The following is a 12,930-nucleotide window of genomic DNA, read 5'->3' as shown; positions in this document are numbered from 1 at the left end:
TTTTCATGTTTAGAATTTTCTTTCTTTTTTAACAAATTTTCATGTTTTTAATTTTTCTTTTTTTGAATCTAAATTTCATGTTTTGAATTTTCTTCTTTTTTAACAAATTTTCATGTTTTGAATTTACCTTTTTTTTTTTTTTTTACTAAATTTCATGTTTTGAATTTTCTTCCTTTTTTAAACTAATTTTCATGTTTAGAATTTTCTTTCTTTTTTTAACTAATTTTCATGTTTAGAATTTTCTCTTTTTTAACAAATTTTCATGTTTTTAATTTTTCTTTTTTTGAATCTAAATTTCATGTTTTGAATTTTCTTCTTTTTTTTAAAGTAATTACCATGTTTTGAATTTTGTCCTACTAATTTCTTGCAGAGTTTTGGGGTCATTTCTTCTGTTGTTGCCTTTCCAGGTTTTTGAAAGAAATCAAGTCAATTTGCTCAGGTTTCAAGGGGGTTAACATTGAATAAACTAAAAAGCTATTTCAATCAGGGATGCATGATAATATTGGCACGACATCGATTTTGGCCGATATCTGCTTTAAAATGAGCAGTCAGAATCGGCTAATGTGCTTTTCCTTATTTTGCACAATAAATAAATGTTACACATACGTTAGATTTTCTACTTCACATCTCCATCTGCTTGTGGGCCATCACGATAAGAGTATGCATGTATAATATGATGTTAATTCCACTACAGAAGAGACTTGATCATTAAAATCAGGTGGGGCAAAAAAAAGGATATATATCGATATCGGTATCGGTTATCCACCAAATAAGTTGTCATATATTGGCGTATTGGTTATCAGCAAAAAGTCCAACATCATGCATCCCTATCTTAAATGTATCAAGATTAAACTGTACAATTATAAAGAATAATTCCTTTTTTGGTGCAAAAAAAGAGCCTCATTTCTATCTTCAAATAATAATAACAGTGTAATAAGTCATCTTTTTATTCATGTAGCACATTTTAAAACCAGGTTTACAAAGTGCTGTGCAGAGAAAAGAACCCATAAAAGACAATGGCATAATAAATACATAGAAAGAACACACAAAATGCATGATAAATACACGATCTACAAGAAGGAAACATAACTAAACATGTGAGCAAAAATACAACTAATGAAGGTCATTGTGGGTTGGCTAGAAACAATCTACTGTCTCCTTCTAAAAAACAAAACCAAACAACTGTATCAAAAATAATGTCATGATTCAAGACGTTTCAAAAAGTAGAGAAAGGATTGGATGGGAACTTTTACCATTTTGGTGTGTGACGTGAAAAAATATTACAAGTATATGAAAACTGGAATGCATAAGGTTAATACTTGGTTATACCTATAGAGTTATTTAATTTGTTTGTGCAGCATATTTCATTGTTTGTGGTCTATACTGTAGTGGTAGAGTAAAAGAGTTGGTCTTGACCTTGGAAGCCATTGAAGCAGTAATAATTTTAAAGTGTAAAGAGGCAGGTTTCTGCTTTAAATTGTGATAAAGTAAATGTAATGGCTACAGACTAACATTATCAGTGGTTAGATTGGTTCCACATAAGCCTCGTTGTCACTCTGCAATTTTGTCTGCCACTGGGAACGATCTCCTGTGAAACTGAAGGCTCCATTAAAGCACTAAGGAAGTGTGTCAACCAATGTGCAACACAACAGGAGGAGGACAGTGCTACCACTCTCCTCGCTAGCTATCAGTGACTATTCCCATTTACTGAAGAGTATGAGAACTGAAATACATGAAATGACCTCTGAACATCACATCGCATGGTGGTAGCACAGTTGGGTTTAGGCACCAAAACTTCTTGGTAAGGTTCAGAAAAATATTGTTTACAGTTCAAATAACTACAACACGTTGCATGCGTGGAATGGAGCGTGAGATGGATTGGTGGTCTGTTGCCAGACCGTCGTGGTGAAGACGTAGCTGAGCCGGAAGGCAAAGCTTTCAGTTTACTGGCTCATCTACGTCCCAACCCTCACCTATGGTCATGAGCTCTGGGTAATGACTGAAAAAATGGTGTGGTCGAATTGAGTTTCCTCCGTGGAGTGGCTGGGCTCAGCCTTAGAGATAGGGTGAGGAGCTCGCACATCCGGAGGGAGCTCAGAGAAGTCTGCTCCTTTGCGTCAAAGGGGTCAGTTGAGGTGGTTCGGGCATCTGATCAGGATGCCTCCTGGGGGCCTCCCGTTAGAGGTGTTCTGGGCACGTCCCACTGGTAGGAGGCCCCGGGGCAGACCCAGAACACACTGGAGGGATTATATATCTCATCTGGCCTGGGAACGCCTTGGGGTCCCTCAGGAGGAGCTGGAAAGCATTGCTGGGGAGAAGGATGTCTGGGATGCTCCCTCTGTTGCCTCTCTAAGCACTGAGTTGGAAGTACTATACGTTTGAATAAAAATGTACAGCAAACAAGCTAGCAAGAGGACGAAAACCCTGCACTCCTTCTTTATATCAAACCATGTAAGTTGAGTTGCGTGGTTTCTGATAACGGTTAGCTGACATTAAAAGATGACCTCTTTTCCTAAGTCATCAGGTGTTTTTGATTATTTGGGTTTGGTTCCTTCCTTACTCCAGAACCATCTGTCCCCCTCACCTCTGAAATAATGGCTACGCCCCTGCACCAACCCGACCTCCTTCCTATGTGGACTTTGTTGCTCTTTTAACAATCTATAGGATCGTGCAATAAATCTCGCACCTGATGTCATTTAACCAGGATACTCGTGTGCCCACCACGACAAGATCCTCACTGACTTTTCCTTTGGCCTTGTTTCCATGGTGCAGTCATGTCATTTCAACTCAACGTAATTATGTGGTGTTAAGAGGTCATTCACGTATTTCTGTAGGACTGGACTGCGATGTAAAGTCTTTGCAGTTACTGTCCCCGTTAGCAGAAATGCCTGATGGTGGAACAACTGGAGTAACTGTAGACAACATGGTAGTTGCTCGGCTCTGAGGAAAACAGAAAGTGATCCAGTTGATTTGCAACACTGGCGCAAACAATAACACTGCTTGTAAATCATGGTGGTTTGTGGAGAAACAGAAAAACATATTTGCTCCCTTAGTATGACTTTTTCCATTCAGATTTTGGTTTGACTTGTTCAAGTTTTGAAATATCAATACTGAGATTTCTGCCTCCATTCCAATAAAACGGATGGAAAATCCTTAAAAATTTCAGCAGCTACACCTCCTTTCAGGAGCAGCGACCCAGTCACTCTAGATATTTAACACACTTGCTGTAAACAGGTTACACTAAGAATATTTCTGTGATAAAATGTAGGTTAATAAAAACTGCAAGGTCTTATCCAGGGTAATGGGTGCACTGCTACTGGAAAGAAATGTCGATTTTTGTCAAACATTATGTTTTATTGCAGCGAGTGCCACAGCCCAAGTTCTACTCGCATCCACTTTATTTAGTGGAGGCAGAAATGTTAAAACTACCTGCATGGCTCAATACCATTACAGGAACTTGAGTGAACTGTTTCTTTAAGTTGACGTCCATCAAGTGTATCTAGTTAATGTGTGAATATAAAAACGCAAGGATAAAATGTGGGATTGTTTCATAATGATACAAATTTCCGTAGAACCACTGTGGATATTTCTGCATACAAAAGGTAAAAAAATATAAGCATAGTGATTTAACTTCTACTATGTACCTATATTAAAGGGTAACTTTGGTACTTTCCAACCTGGACTCTATTTTCCCATGTTTCTGTGACCGAGTGACTGATGGGAATTTTTTTTTTTAAAAATTTGTTCAGTATTAAACAAGACTGTTGCAGCCAGCAGCAGCAAAACCACGCTGCAATGTAACCACTCGGGGCATTTGAACACTATCAAGTTACGTCCACTAAAAGTGTTTGTTTTTGCCACTGACAGGATCAGATTGTTATTCAATGTAATGACAACTTATGGAAAGGATCCCTACAGAGATAGACCTTTTTGCCTAAGAGTAAAATCCTTTTTGTTTGACCAGAAACTTTCCTGACATGGCCATCGCCAAACCCACCAGACTCAATTTAAATAAACAATTATTAAGTGTGTATTAAGCCATTTTATTTTCACATCTAGCTGGGTGAATTAAGTAGTCTAGCAGGAGTATCAACCAGACAAGATACAAAGACAAATAAACCCATTTTTCCATGTAATTTGAACACCAGGAATCAAATGGAAAGGTCCATACCTCTCTTTTTTGGTTAAAAAAGGCAAATGACACATTTTAGGCTCATAACAATGTAACTTCTGCTATTTTGAATCGCAGTTGAAGAAAATCTACATTTTTCGTAATTAGCTTGGACATCGATTCAAGATGGCCACCAAACAAACCCCAAGGGCCATGAGTTGTCCATGGCAACAAGAAAAATTCTTAACCAGACACCATTAGGGTCCCAAAAAACCACATTATAAGAAAAATGTCATGTTGGTTCACAGGAAGCTATTTCTCCTGCTAGGCTAAAAGATTTATTTCAACCAAACCAGAGGTGGTGATTATCTGAACAGTGGAAAGATAAGTCAGCTTTTGTGAGTTTTATTTTGCTTCTGTGGCTTTAAATGAAGCCTGTTTTACGATGATAAAGTTTATTTAAGTAGAGTGATGGATTTGACGATTACGATATTGGGGCTGTTTCTGTTATTAAAAGGATGCTACTCTTTAACAAAGAAGCCGACCTCTGTATGGATCCTTTCCATTATGTTGTCACACACTGGACAATTCTGGACCAATCTCAACAATTGCTATTCCAATTAGTCACTCAGACACAAAAGCATGGTGATGGCAATAGGATCCAGGTTGAAAAGTACCGGAATTCCCCTTTAACTGAGAACAAAATGAAAAAATAATATATATATATATAGACAGAAGCAATGATCATTTCTAAAGCTCATCTAAAATTTCTCCAGTGGTACCAACCTTGCATGTGCTGTGGTATGCTCATTATATAAGTTGCTAAAACATCATGAAGTGTACCAATACCGTACCCTGAACTATTATTTCTAGTGCCATGATAAAAAAAGACTTCTACACACCTAAGGTGAAATGGCAGACGTTTGATGCCACATAGGGTGTGACTACCGTCCATCACTTAGACACTTACACCCATTGGGAAAAGAAACACTAGATTCCTGATTGATGCCCTCTTTGACCTCCATAGGGAGCGAGTCAAAGAGATGATCCTCCACAATCAGGCAGCTCCTGCGCAGGAGGCTGCACTGACCGAGCTGAGCCGGGAGACGATCCAGACAGTTTCCCTTCAGATCCAGATGTGTCAGCTGCGAGAGTTGGCCAATCTTCTCTGGGATGGAGGAGATACAGTTGTGGCCGAGGCATAAGGTCCTCAGTTTGTTGCACTTGAACAGTTGCTTGGGAACTACTTCGACTTTGTTGCCATTTATGGCAAAATGTTGGAGGTTCTGCAGAAAGCCAACCTCCAGAGGTATTACCACTATGGAGTTGTGGCTAACATCGAGGTACCTCAACTTGAGAAGGGTGAATAATGATGAGGGTAGTGATTCGAGCTTGTTGTGTGAGAGATAGAGCGACTCGAGGTTTTTAACATGGCTTATTGACAGTGGAATGGTGATGATCTTATTGTGCCAAAGTTTGAGGCACGTCAGTCTCTTGAGGTGCTGAAAGCTGATGATCTCCTCGATGGTACGGATGTTGTTGGATTTTAGATCCAGTTCCTGAAGGTTGGTCAAACTGAAGATAGCATGGGGGATTCGCTCCAGCTCACAGTTAAGAAGCTCCAGTTCAGCGAGATTCAGTATTTTCTTCAAACTGTTCAGCACTAAGAGCTTTGTACCATCATTATGAATCACCAGCTTGATCAGATGCGGAGAAAGATCCGTTATGTTCGTTGGGATCTTTGTGAGGTTGCTTTTGAGATGCAGAATTTTTAGGTGCCTGAGATCTCGCAGAGACTCGAGTCCGATCATTTTGTTGTTTTCTGAGTTCAGGTTACCAATCAGGTATAGTTCACTTAAATTTTTCAACAAGTATACCCAGCTAGGAATCTCAGCGACATCTGTGAATTTGACATGAAGGCACCGGAGGTGATCGCGAAGAAAAATGAAAGCAGTCTGTTCAACTTTGGCTGGACAGTGATAGAAGTGCAACTCCTGGAGGTTTATCATCTGTGAGATCTTAGCTGTTATCCTGGCCTCTGGGATTAATTCTAGTTTGAGGATTTCCAAATCAGTGAGATCAAACACAGCATCTGGCACTCCAGAAAGCATAAACAGATGGAGTTCCAACTTGTCTTGAGGATTGCGCGTCACATGCTGCCGCAACTTCTCAAAGGTCCACTCATGGTTCAGGCTAATCTCCCGTAGTTTGTTCTCACTCACCTCAGAGAGAAAAACACCAAAACGCTTTGAGTAAAGCTGGTCGTACTGATCGACCATGTGGAGGAGGAACGCAAAGTCATTCTTAACATCCGGAATGTCACTGAAGCTGCTCTCCTCTCTGACTTTCTCAAAGGAATACTCTTTTAGTGGTCGCCGAAAAAGCCAGAACAGTGTGTATATGCAAATTACACCGTAAGCACATATGAGAGCAATATAACTAACAAGGAGTTTCTTTAACATGAACGCCATGTTGTGTGTACAATGGAACTTGGTGTATCCAGTCAAGTGCTTTATTTCAGGCTCACACACGTGGTCAAAATCTATAGAGGCGACAAATGTCATGGTGTAGCACAGGATCAAAATGAATTTGACTGTTTTGATAACTGTCTGAATGGCATACAGCCTGTAAATCAAGTCACTGTCTTCCACATGGGCACGAAATTTCCGGACTTTTTCGAACAGGGCTTTTGCTTGCTCGCCATCTTTTTTGTCCAGTATGGTCATGGCGGGAACTTCACTAACCAGCTTTTCAGCTGAAAATGTGACCCCAGATTTAGTCAGCATTGGGGCGGACTGGTTTGGACTCCCCTCCTCGCTGCTTGTGGACAGATGCTTCAGGAGGGAGGAGGCACCCGCCAGTCTCTGCTTGTTCTCCTCCGAGTCCTCGCAGGCAGTCTCTGACAGCGCTTTGGTAGTCCAAGGCGATTCGAAACATTTTCCCAGTATGGAAACAAAATGTTCTATTTTGGAGCTTGTCTTTGGGTATTTGAACCAGAAGTTGCTACTAACCATTAATACAATAGTGTGGATGAGAGCGAGGTATGGGAAATACTTTGAATACCAAGGCAGAGCAACATGGTAGCACATCTGGTTGACGAAAACATACTGCTGAAAATCCAGCTTTGTCCTGACACCTGTAGGCTGAGGTTGCCCAAAAGTACCCGACTGTGTGAAGGGAATTGTAGGGGCGATGCTATCAGGAGGCCTTCTTGCCATTAAAGGAGCGGCTTGCTCTCCAATGGCACTTTCTTTGTTCCATAAGCTATCAGCTGTCTCTGGTGGTTGGGGCCTTAAGAAGCCCCCAGTCCCCTCTGGAGTTTGTTCCAGAATGGGAAGACAGACCACTTGGTCCTTAGTCAACTGCATCGTCCCAGAAAATATGGCCAACATCAACATGACAATACCAAGATAATCCATGAAGACATCCCACCATGGTTTCAGTATTCGATAGGTTGGCTGGATGTCATTCAGCGAGGCTACTTCTGTGAGGGTGAACATTCCTGCAACAGAGATAATGAAACAACATCATGCTTGATTTCTTACACTACAGAAAAATTACATCATCTGACATATTATTATCCCAGTATCATCTCAGTTTATTTTTGTACTTCCACTGACTTTTCGAATTACATCAACATAACCTCCCCTACTGTGCATGATAAACACAGTTTTACAGAAATGTGTGAAACTTCTTAACGACACATTACATGGTGGTGGGCACACTATTTGTAAGAACTACACGCTGGCAACATGAAAACAATGCCAATGTAAAGTCTACTACAAACAGCCACAGTTTTGTTGCGAAACGGTCACCATTTGGTTCAGTTTATTCATTCATTCATTCATCTTCTAACCGCTTCATCCTCTTGAGGGTCGCGGGGGGGCTGGAGCCTATCCCAGCTGACATCGGGCGAGAGGCAGGGTTCACCCTGGACAGGTCGCCAGTCTATCGCAGGGCTGACACATAGAGACAGACAACCATTCACACTCACATTCACACCTACGGACAATTTAGAGTTATCAATTAACCTAGTCCCCAATCTGCATGTCTTTGGACTGTGGGAGGAAGCCGGAGTGCCCGGAGAGAACCCACGCTGACACGGGGAGAACATGCAAACTCCGCACAGAAGGGCTCCCACGCCCGGGATCGAACCGGCAACCCTCTTGCTGTGAGGCGAGAGCGCTAACCACCACACCACCGTGCCGTCCTGGTTCAGTTTAGTGAAAGAAAAACACTAAGTAAGACTTAGAGGACAAAAAAAAAAACTTGGTTAAGTTTAGGAAGAGATTGCGGTTTTGGTTAATATAACTATGTACGGGACGTAAGTGACATATACATACTTTTTTGTGTTATGTAAAGTGCGTGAAGTCCAGTAACTAAGCTGACATTTGGTTTTACATGGGACAAGAGCATCGGTCTCCTGGTTGAAAGTCCATGTTTGTTTGACCTATGCACCACTACAAAAACTTTCTTGCTCTTATACTTAATTTTTGAGTCCACAGCAACAAAGGACCCTCACTGACTTTGCACTGACCTTTTTTTTCATGTTGCCAGCATGTAATTTAACACATTTCATGCCCATCACCATGTATGCGTTGTTAAGACTTTGTGTCCATTTTACGTTTTGCTATGACATGTAAAAATGGACCCAGAAAAGTAAGGTTTCTTACTGTTATGGCCACCTTGCTTTCACACTCTGTCTTGGCTGCTGTAAACTGCTTTTCTGCAATAAATTATATGCTTTAAAGAAGGTTGAAATTCCACAAGAATGCTCCTTTCATCCTATTATTCACCCTAAATAGGACTGTTATCTTTGTCTAACCAATTCTATTTTCAACAATTTTTTTTAGCTGCGACCAGCAGGGTGTAAAAGTTAATTTCGCAGAACTTGAATTCATGAAAATAATCATGTGTTACTGCAGGATAAGCTTTTACTTTGCTTCACTCCCTAACAGTAATTAATAGTAATAGTTGTAGAGGTACTGCTGAACTACAAGTACTGTTGTATTGTGGCAGTCCTTGCCTACAGTACGCAAATCTAAAATGTCCATGTTTACCACCAGAATTTTCCCTTGGATGGGTGACAAGTGGAAAACATAATGAAACAGTAGTGGCTTGTTCAGAGAGGCAAAGTCCCTCCCCTTCCATTGGAATACCATGATACCATATTTCGGAAAAAATACGTACAGTGGTTAACGGAAAGAGATAAATAATTTATAGATCCCATTTCAATTGTGCCATGATTTAGATATAGGATGTTTGTCAGATTAACAGATGATTATACAAGTCAACAGAAAAGCAGTTTGTTGAAAAACTACTGAAGCATAAGAAAATGTAAAAAACACGGAATTCCAAAGACAACATAAGTTGCAAAAGTGACATCATAGCTTTCTACAACACCTGTTTCGTACCAGGATGTACTCACACGAGAAACGGGTCTTGCTCGTTCTTTTGATTAACAGCTGATATAAAGACCGGGAATCACTGGATACAACACATCACTTAAGATAACTTTACATTTGTGCATGGAGCATACATAAGTTACTAAGCTAGCTGGCTCGCTGGCGTTGGTAGTTTAAAGGGCCTGTTGGGCAAGATGAGAGATATAGGCTAGTTCACTAAGCAGTTTCACACAAAACTAAATGGTACGACAACAAACCACCAACAAACTGCGACTTCCTTGACTTGCAAAGTTATCTTTTAAATTGACAAGCATCATATGTTTAATTAGTGTCAAAATATGCCGTGTGGGCAGTTTACCCGCTGTCAAGGCACCATTTAGCATCTGTATGAGACGCACTGGTTTTTCCACCAACTCCAAAGTTGACCCGTCTGCATTATTATTAGACACTCCAAGCAACCGACGTAGTTCAGAACATGAAAGTCCACTCAAGGTGGGTGGATGGCTTCAACAAACACCAGCATTCTCTTGTTTACAAAGCTATTCTTGGTATATTTCCAGCATATTTATGGGTACATGAAGCAAAAAATTGAAAATGGCTACTCTCCGTTCTCAAAACATGCTCTTATTGTCTGTATCAAGGGCATGTAAAGAGTGTGGCATGTATGTAGCTCCTTATGTGTGGAATCTTCTGCAGGAGGACTTAAAGTTGCTCTCATTGGTTCCTGTCGGCCTTTTCAAAGCACTGTTGCAGGATTTTTGTACACAATCAAGTTTTATATTGCTTGTTTTAGACCTGTACATGGGTACCAGGATCTGGCGAGTCTCAAGAGGTTTTTCTGGTTAAATAGAGGTTAAATAAAATAGGAGAGCGGTGTTCGAGACCAACAATCAACAACACCGGTTCCAGGTGTTTTTTAGCAACACACCACTGACTTCTCCTATCCATAACCAAGTAGTTTTGTTGCCTAAACCTAAGCGTCGACCCCTTCTGTGAAAATATGATGGATCAAAAAATTCTTTGTCTCTCACAGTTGACTACAGTACATTTTTTTCCTGAAACAGGGTCCATTTGGTACACCAGAAGGGGAGTGACATCGCTTGTCTATCGGTCCTGGTAATGTGAGAATTGCACAGGATCCTGTAATCCAATGCAATCAAATACAACTGTCTTATGACAAATGTATGTAGCTGTGGTGTTGTTGTGTTGGATCACTTCTAACTCTAATGTGTTTCTAATTATATTCCACTGTATTCTATATTTTCTGGTCACTTGTAAATCACACCTGGCAGACATTATATATCCTGGCTTTACTGATTGTCGAGGACAAGCTGATCTAAGCAGAGCACAGTACATTATGGGACAGTGAGGACTGGAATGACACACTGGTTGTGCCACATTTCCCAGTTACATTCAGACAAGGCTCAGAGAGAGCTGCCCTGTCAGAGTGTTATGGATTTAGAGAGTGCGCTGCCCTTGAACTGGGACACAGCACACATGTTGTCTGTAGAGACAGTGCGCGTCATGTGCAACACAAATTCTGCTCATACAGTCTGAGCTCTCCATAACTCACCATCTCCATTGGTTTTCTTTAGTGTGCTTCTCTGTGCATACAAACTACCTCACTCCAAATTAGCCTCCTTGCACAGAGTTTACAGTCAGGTGCTTTGTCAGCACTCCATACCACAAATATACCCTCTTGCCTTGGCGTGATGCTGCATGCTGTAAATAATGTATAGCCTATTTATATCTCTGTATCTGAGTGTTTTCCTGTGGGTTATAATAGAAACGCATCAAATAACACGAAAACATAATCTGTGTCACCGCTGTGTCTGCAGTCTATTGTGTGTGTTGAGAGCATGAAGGTCACTATTTCCATCAGGGCTGCAGAGCAGAGCAGAGCAGGCTGAGACCGGCTCCAGCAGCAAGACGCATCCATGGACACAAAACAAGAGGTGGACCTGATGTCCGTGAAGCCTTTAAACGCAGCACTCGTATCTGGGTTCCCTTACAGAAAATCACGACGCGTTCACACCACAGCAGCACACTAAATCCACTGCTGGTTCATTGTAACAGCCAGCCCCGCTCGGTTATACCCCGCTATGTAACCTGCTAACAGTGTCGGGCCATAGCGCACTGTGGGCACATTTGTAGACCCTGAATAACCTAAAGGAGGGCCGGCAAAGATACGCACCTTCAGGAGGTCTGATCCACTTATGTCGATGCCAGCAGTACCGAACAACGCCTCTGTTTACATGCCATGTTTGTGTGCCGTGATGAAGCCGTCCTTTCTTCGCATCAGCTCAACCGTGGGCCTGCTGGCCGGGCTGTAAGCAGCTTAGCTGACTACCCCCACTCCGCCTCAGATGGTCGGGTCCTCTGCCTCTGACTGGCGACGCAGCCGGCACGGCAGCACCAGCTGCTGGAAGTGGACCCGGTGTGATGTTAGTCACACACTCGTTGTTCCTCAGTGCGTTTCCCCATGACCGTCAGGTGGTGACAGATCTGTTGTAACGTGCAGGAGAAATCTCACTCTGTTTTCCCCCACATCAGAAGCTGAGAGCATGGACAACATATGAAAGCTTGCAGGGATTGACAGTGGGAGACGAAATGACCCACTGATGTTAGGGACCGTCGTTAAAGTGCAACGGGTGTAATCTAAAGTTACATCACAGCTTTGTTTCCTCAAAAAAAGAAAAATGATAATAATAAAATACATGACAACTTACACTAGAAGAAACACTCAACTCATAACACATATGAATGTTTTTTCTATTTTATAAGTATTAGGCACCGATCACACACAAAGCGTTTTGCAGGAGGCGCACCACACTGCCTTTTCTTTAATTGAATGCTTATGTTTAGGCAAAAAAACTACTTGTTTACGTTTCTCTGTCTCTCTCTTTATGTACTTTATGTACAGTATAATTTTGTCATATGGATTACTGCACATTTATTATGCTGATCTGTTTTGTACGACATCTATTGCACGTCTGTCCGTCCTGGAAGAGGGATCCCTCCTCAGTTGCTCTTCCTGAGGTTTCTACCATTTTTTTTCCCTCTTAAATGTTTTTTTGGGGAGTTTTTCCTTATCCGCTGTGAGGGTCCAAAGGGCAGAGGGATGTCGAATGCTGTAAAGCCCTGTGAGGCAAATTGTGATTTGTGATATTCGACTTTATTAATAAAATTGCTGGATTGACTGAAATTGACTCATCAAAGTTCGGGTTACTGAGATAATTCACAGTGTCACTTGATGTATTTGACATGTCATGTAACAAGTATATCACATGATATTAACTACACAGAATACTTTTTAAAAAATTAACATTTCACACAGGAAACAAAGGACACAAAGTCTCCTGGGTGAAAGTCCTGTGTTGTTTGACCTGTCCACGACCTCTTCCTCCCACCCTA

At 41.3% G+C, this 12,930-nt stretch overlaps 1 protein-coding gene across 2 annotated transcripts; it reads right to left on the bottom strand.

The window, feature by feature from the left end:
• Positions 1 to 362: 362 nt before the first annotated feature.
• On the bottom strand, positions 363 to 12,108 carry lrrc8db (leucine rich repeat containing 8 VRAC subunit Db). Of its 2 annotated transcripts, XM_049587991.1 has the most exons (3): positions 11,711 to 12,108; positions 5,014 to 7,613; positions 363 to 2,940 (listed from the first exon to the last, which is right to left on the bottom strand). In XM_049587991.1, exon 2 carries the CDS (start codon positions 7,609 to 7,611, stop codon positions 5,056 to 5,058), a length of 2,556 nt encoding a protein of 851 aa, XP_049443948.1. In that variant the 5' UTR covers positions 7,612 to 7,613; positions 11,711 to 12,108; the 3' UTR covers positions 363 to 2,940; positions 5,014 to 5,055. The 2 variants fall into 2 exon arrangements, with proteins under 2 accessions (XP_049443948.1, XP_049443946.1); XM_049587989.1 differs by having other exon boundaries at positions 363 to 7,613.
• Positions 12,109 to 12,930: the final 822 nt, after the last annotated feature.

The sequence above is a fragment of the Epinephelus fuscoguttatus genome, linkage group LG10 (assembly GCF_011397635.1).
Source record: "Epinephelus fuscoguttatus linkage group LG10, E.fuscoguttatus.final_Chr_v1".
NCBI classification, from domain to species: Eukaryota; Metazoa; Chordata; class Actinopteri; order Perciformes; family Serranidae; genus Epinephelus; species Epinephelus fuscoguttatus.
The sequence above is the reverse complement of the archived record's forward strand: the minus strand, read 5'-3'. Positions and strand labels throughout refer to the sequence as shown.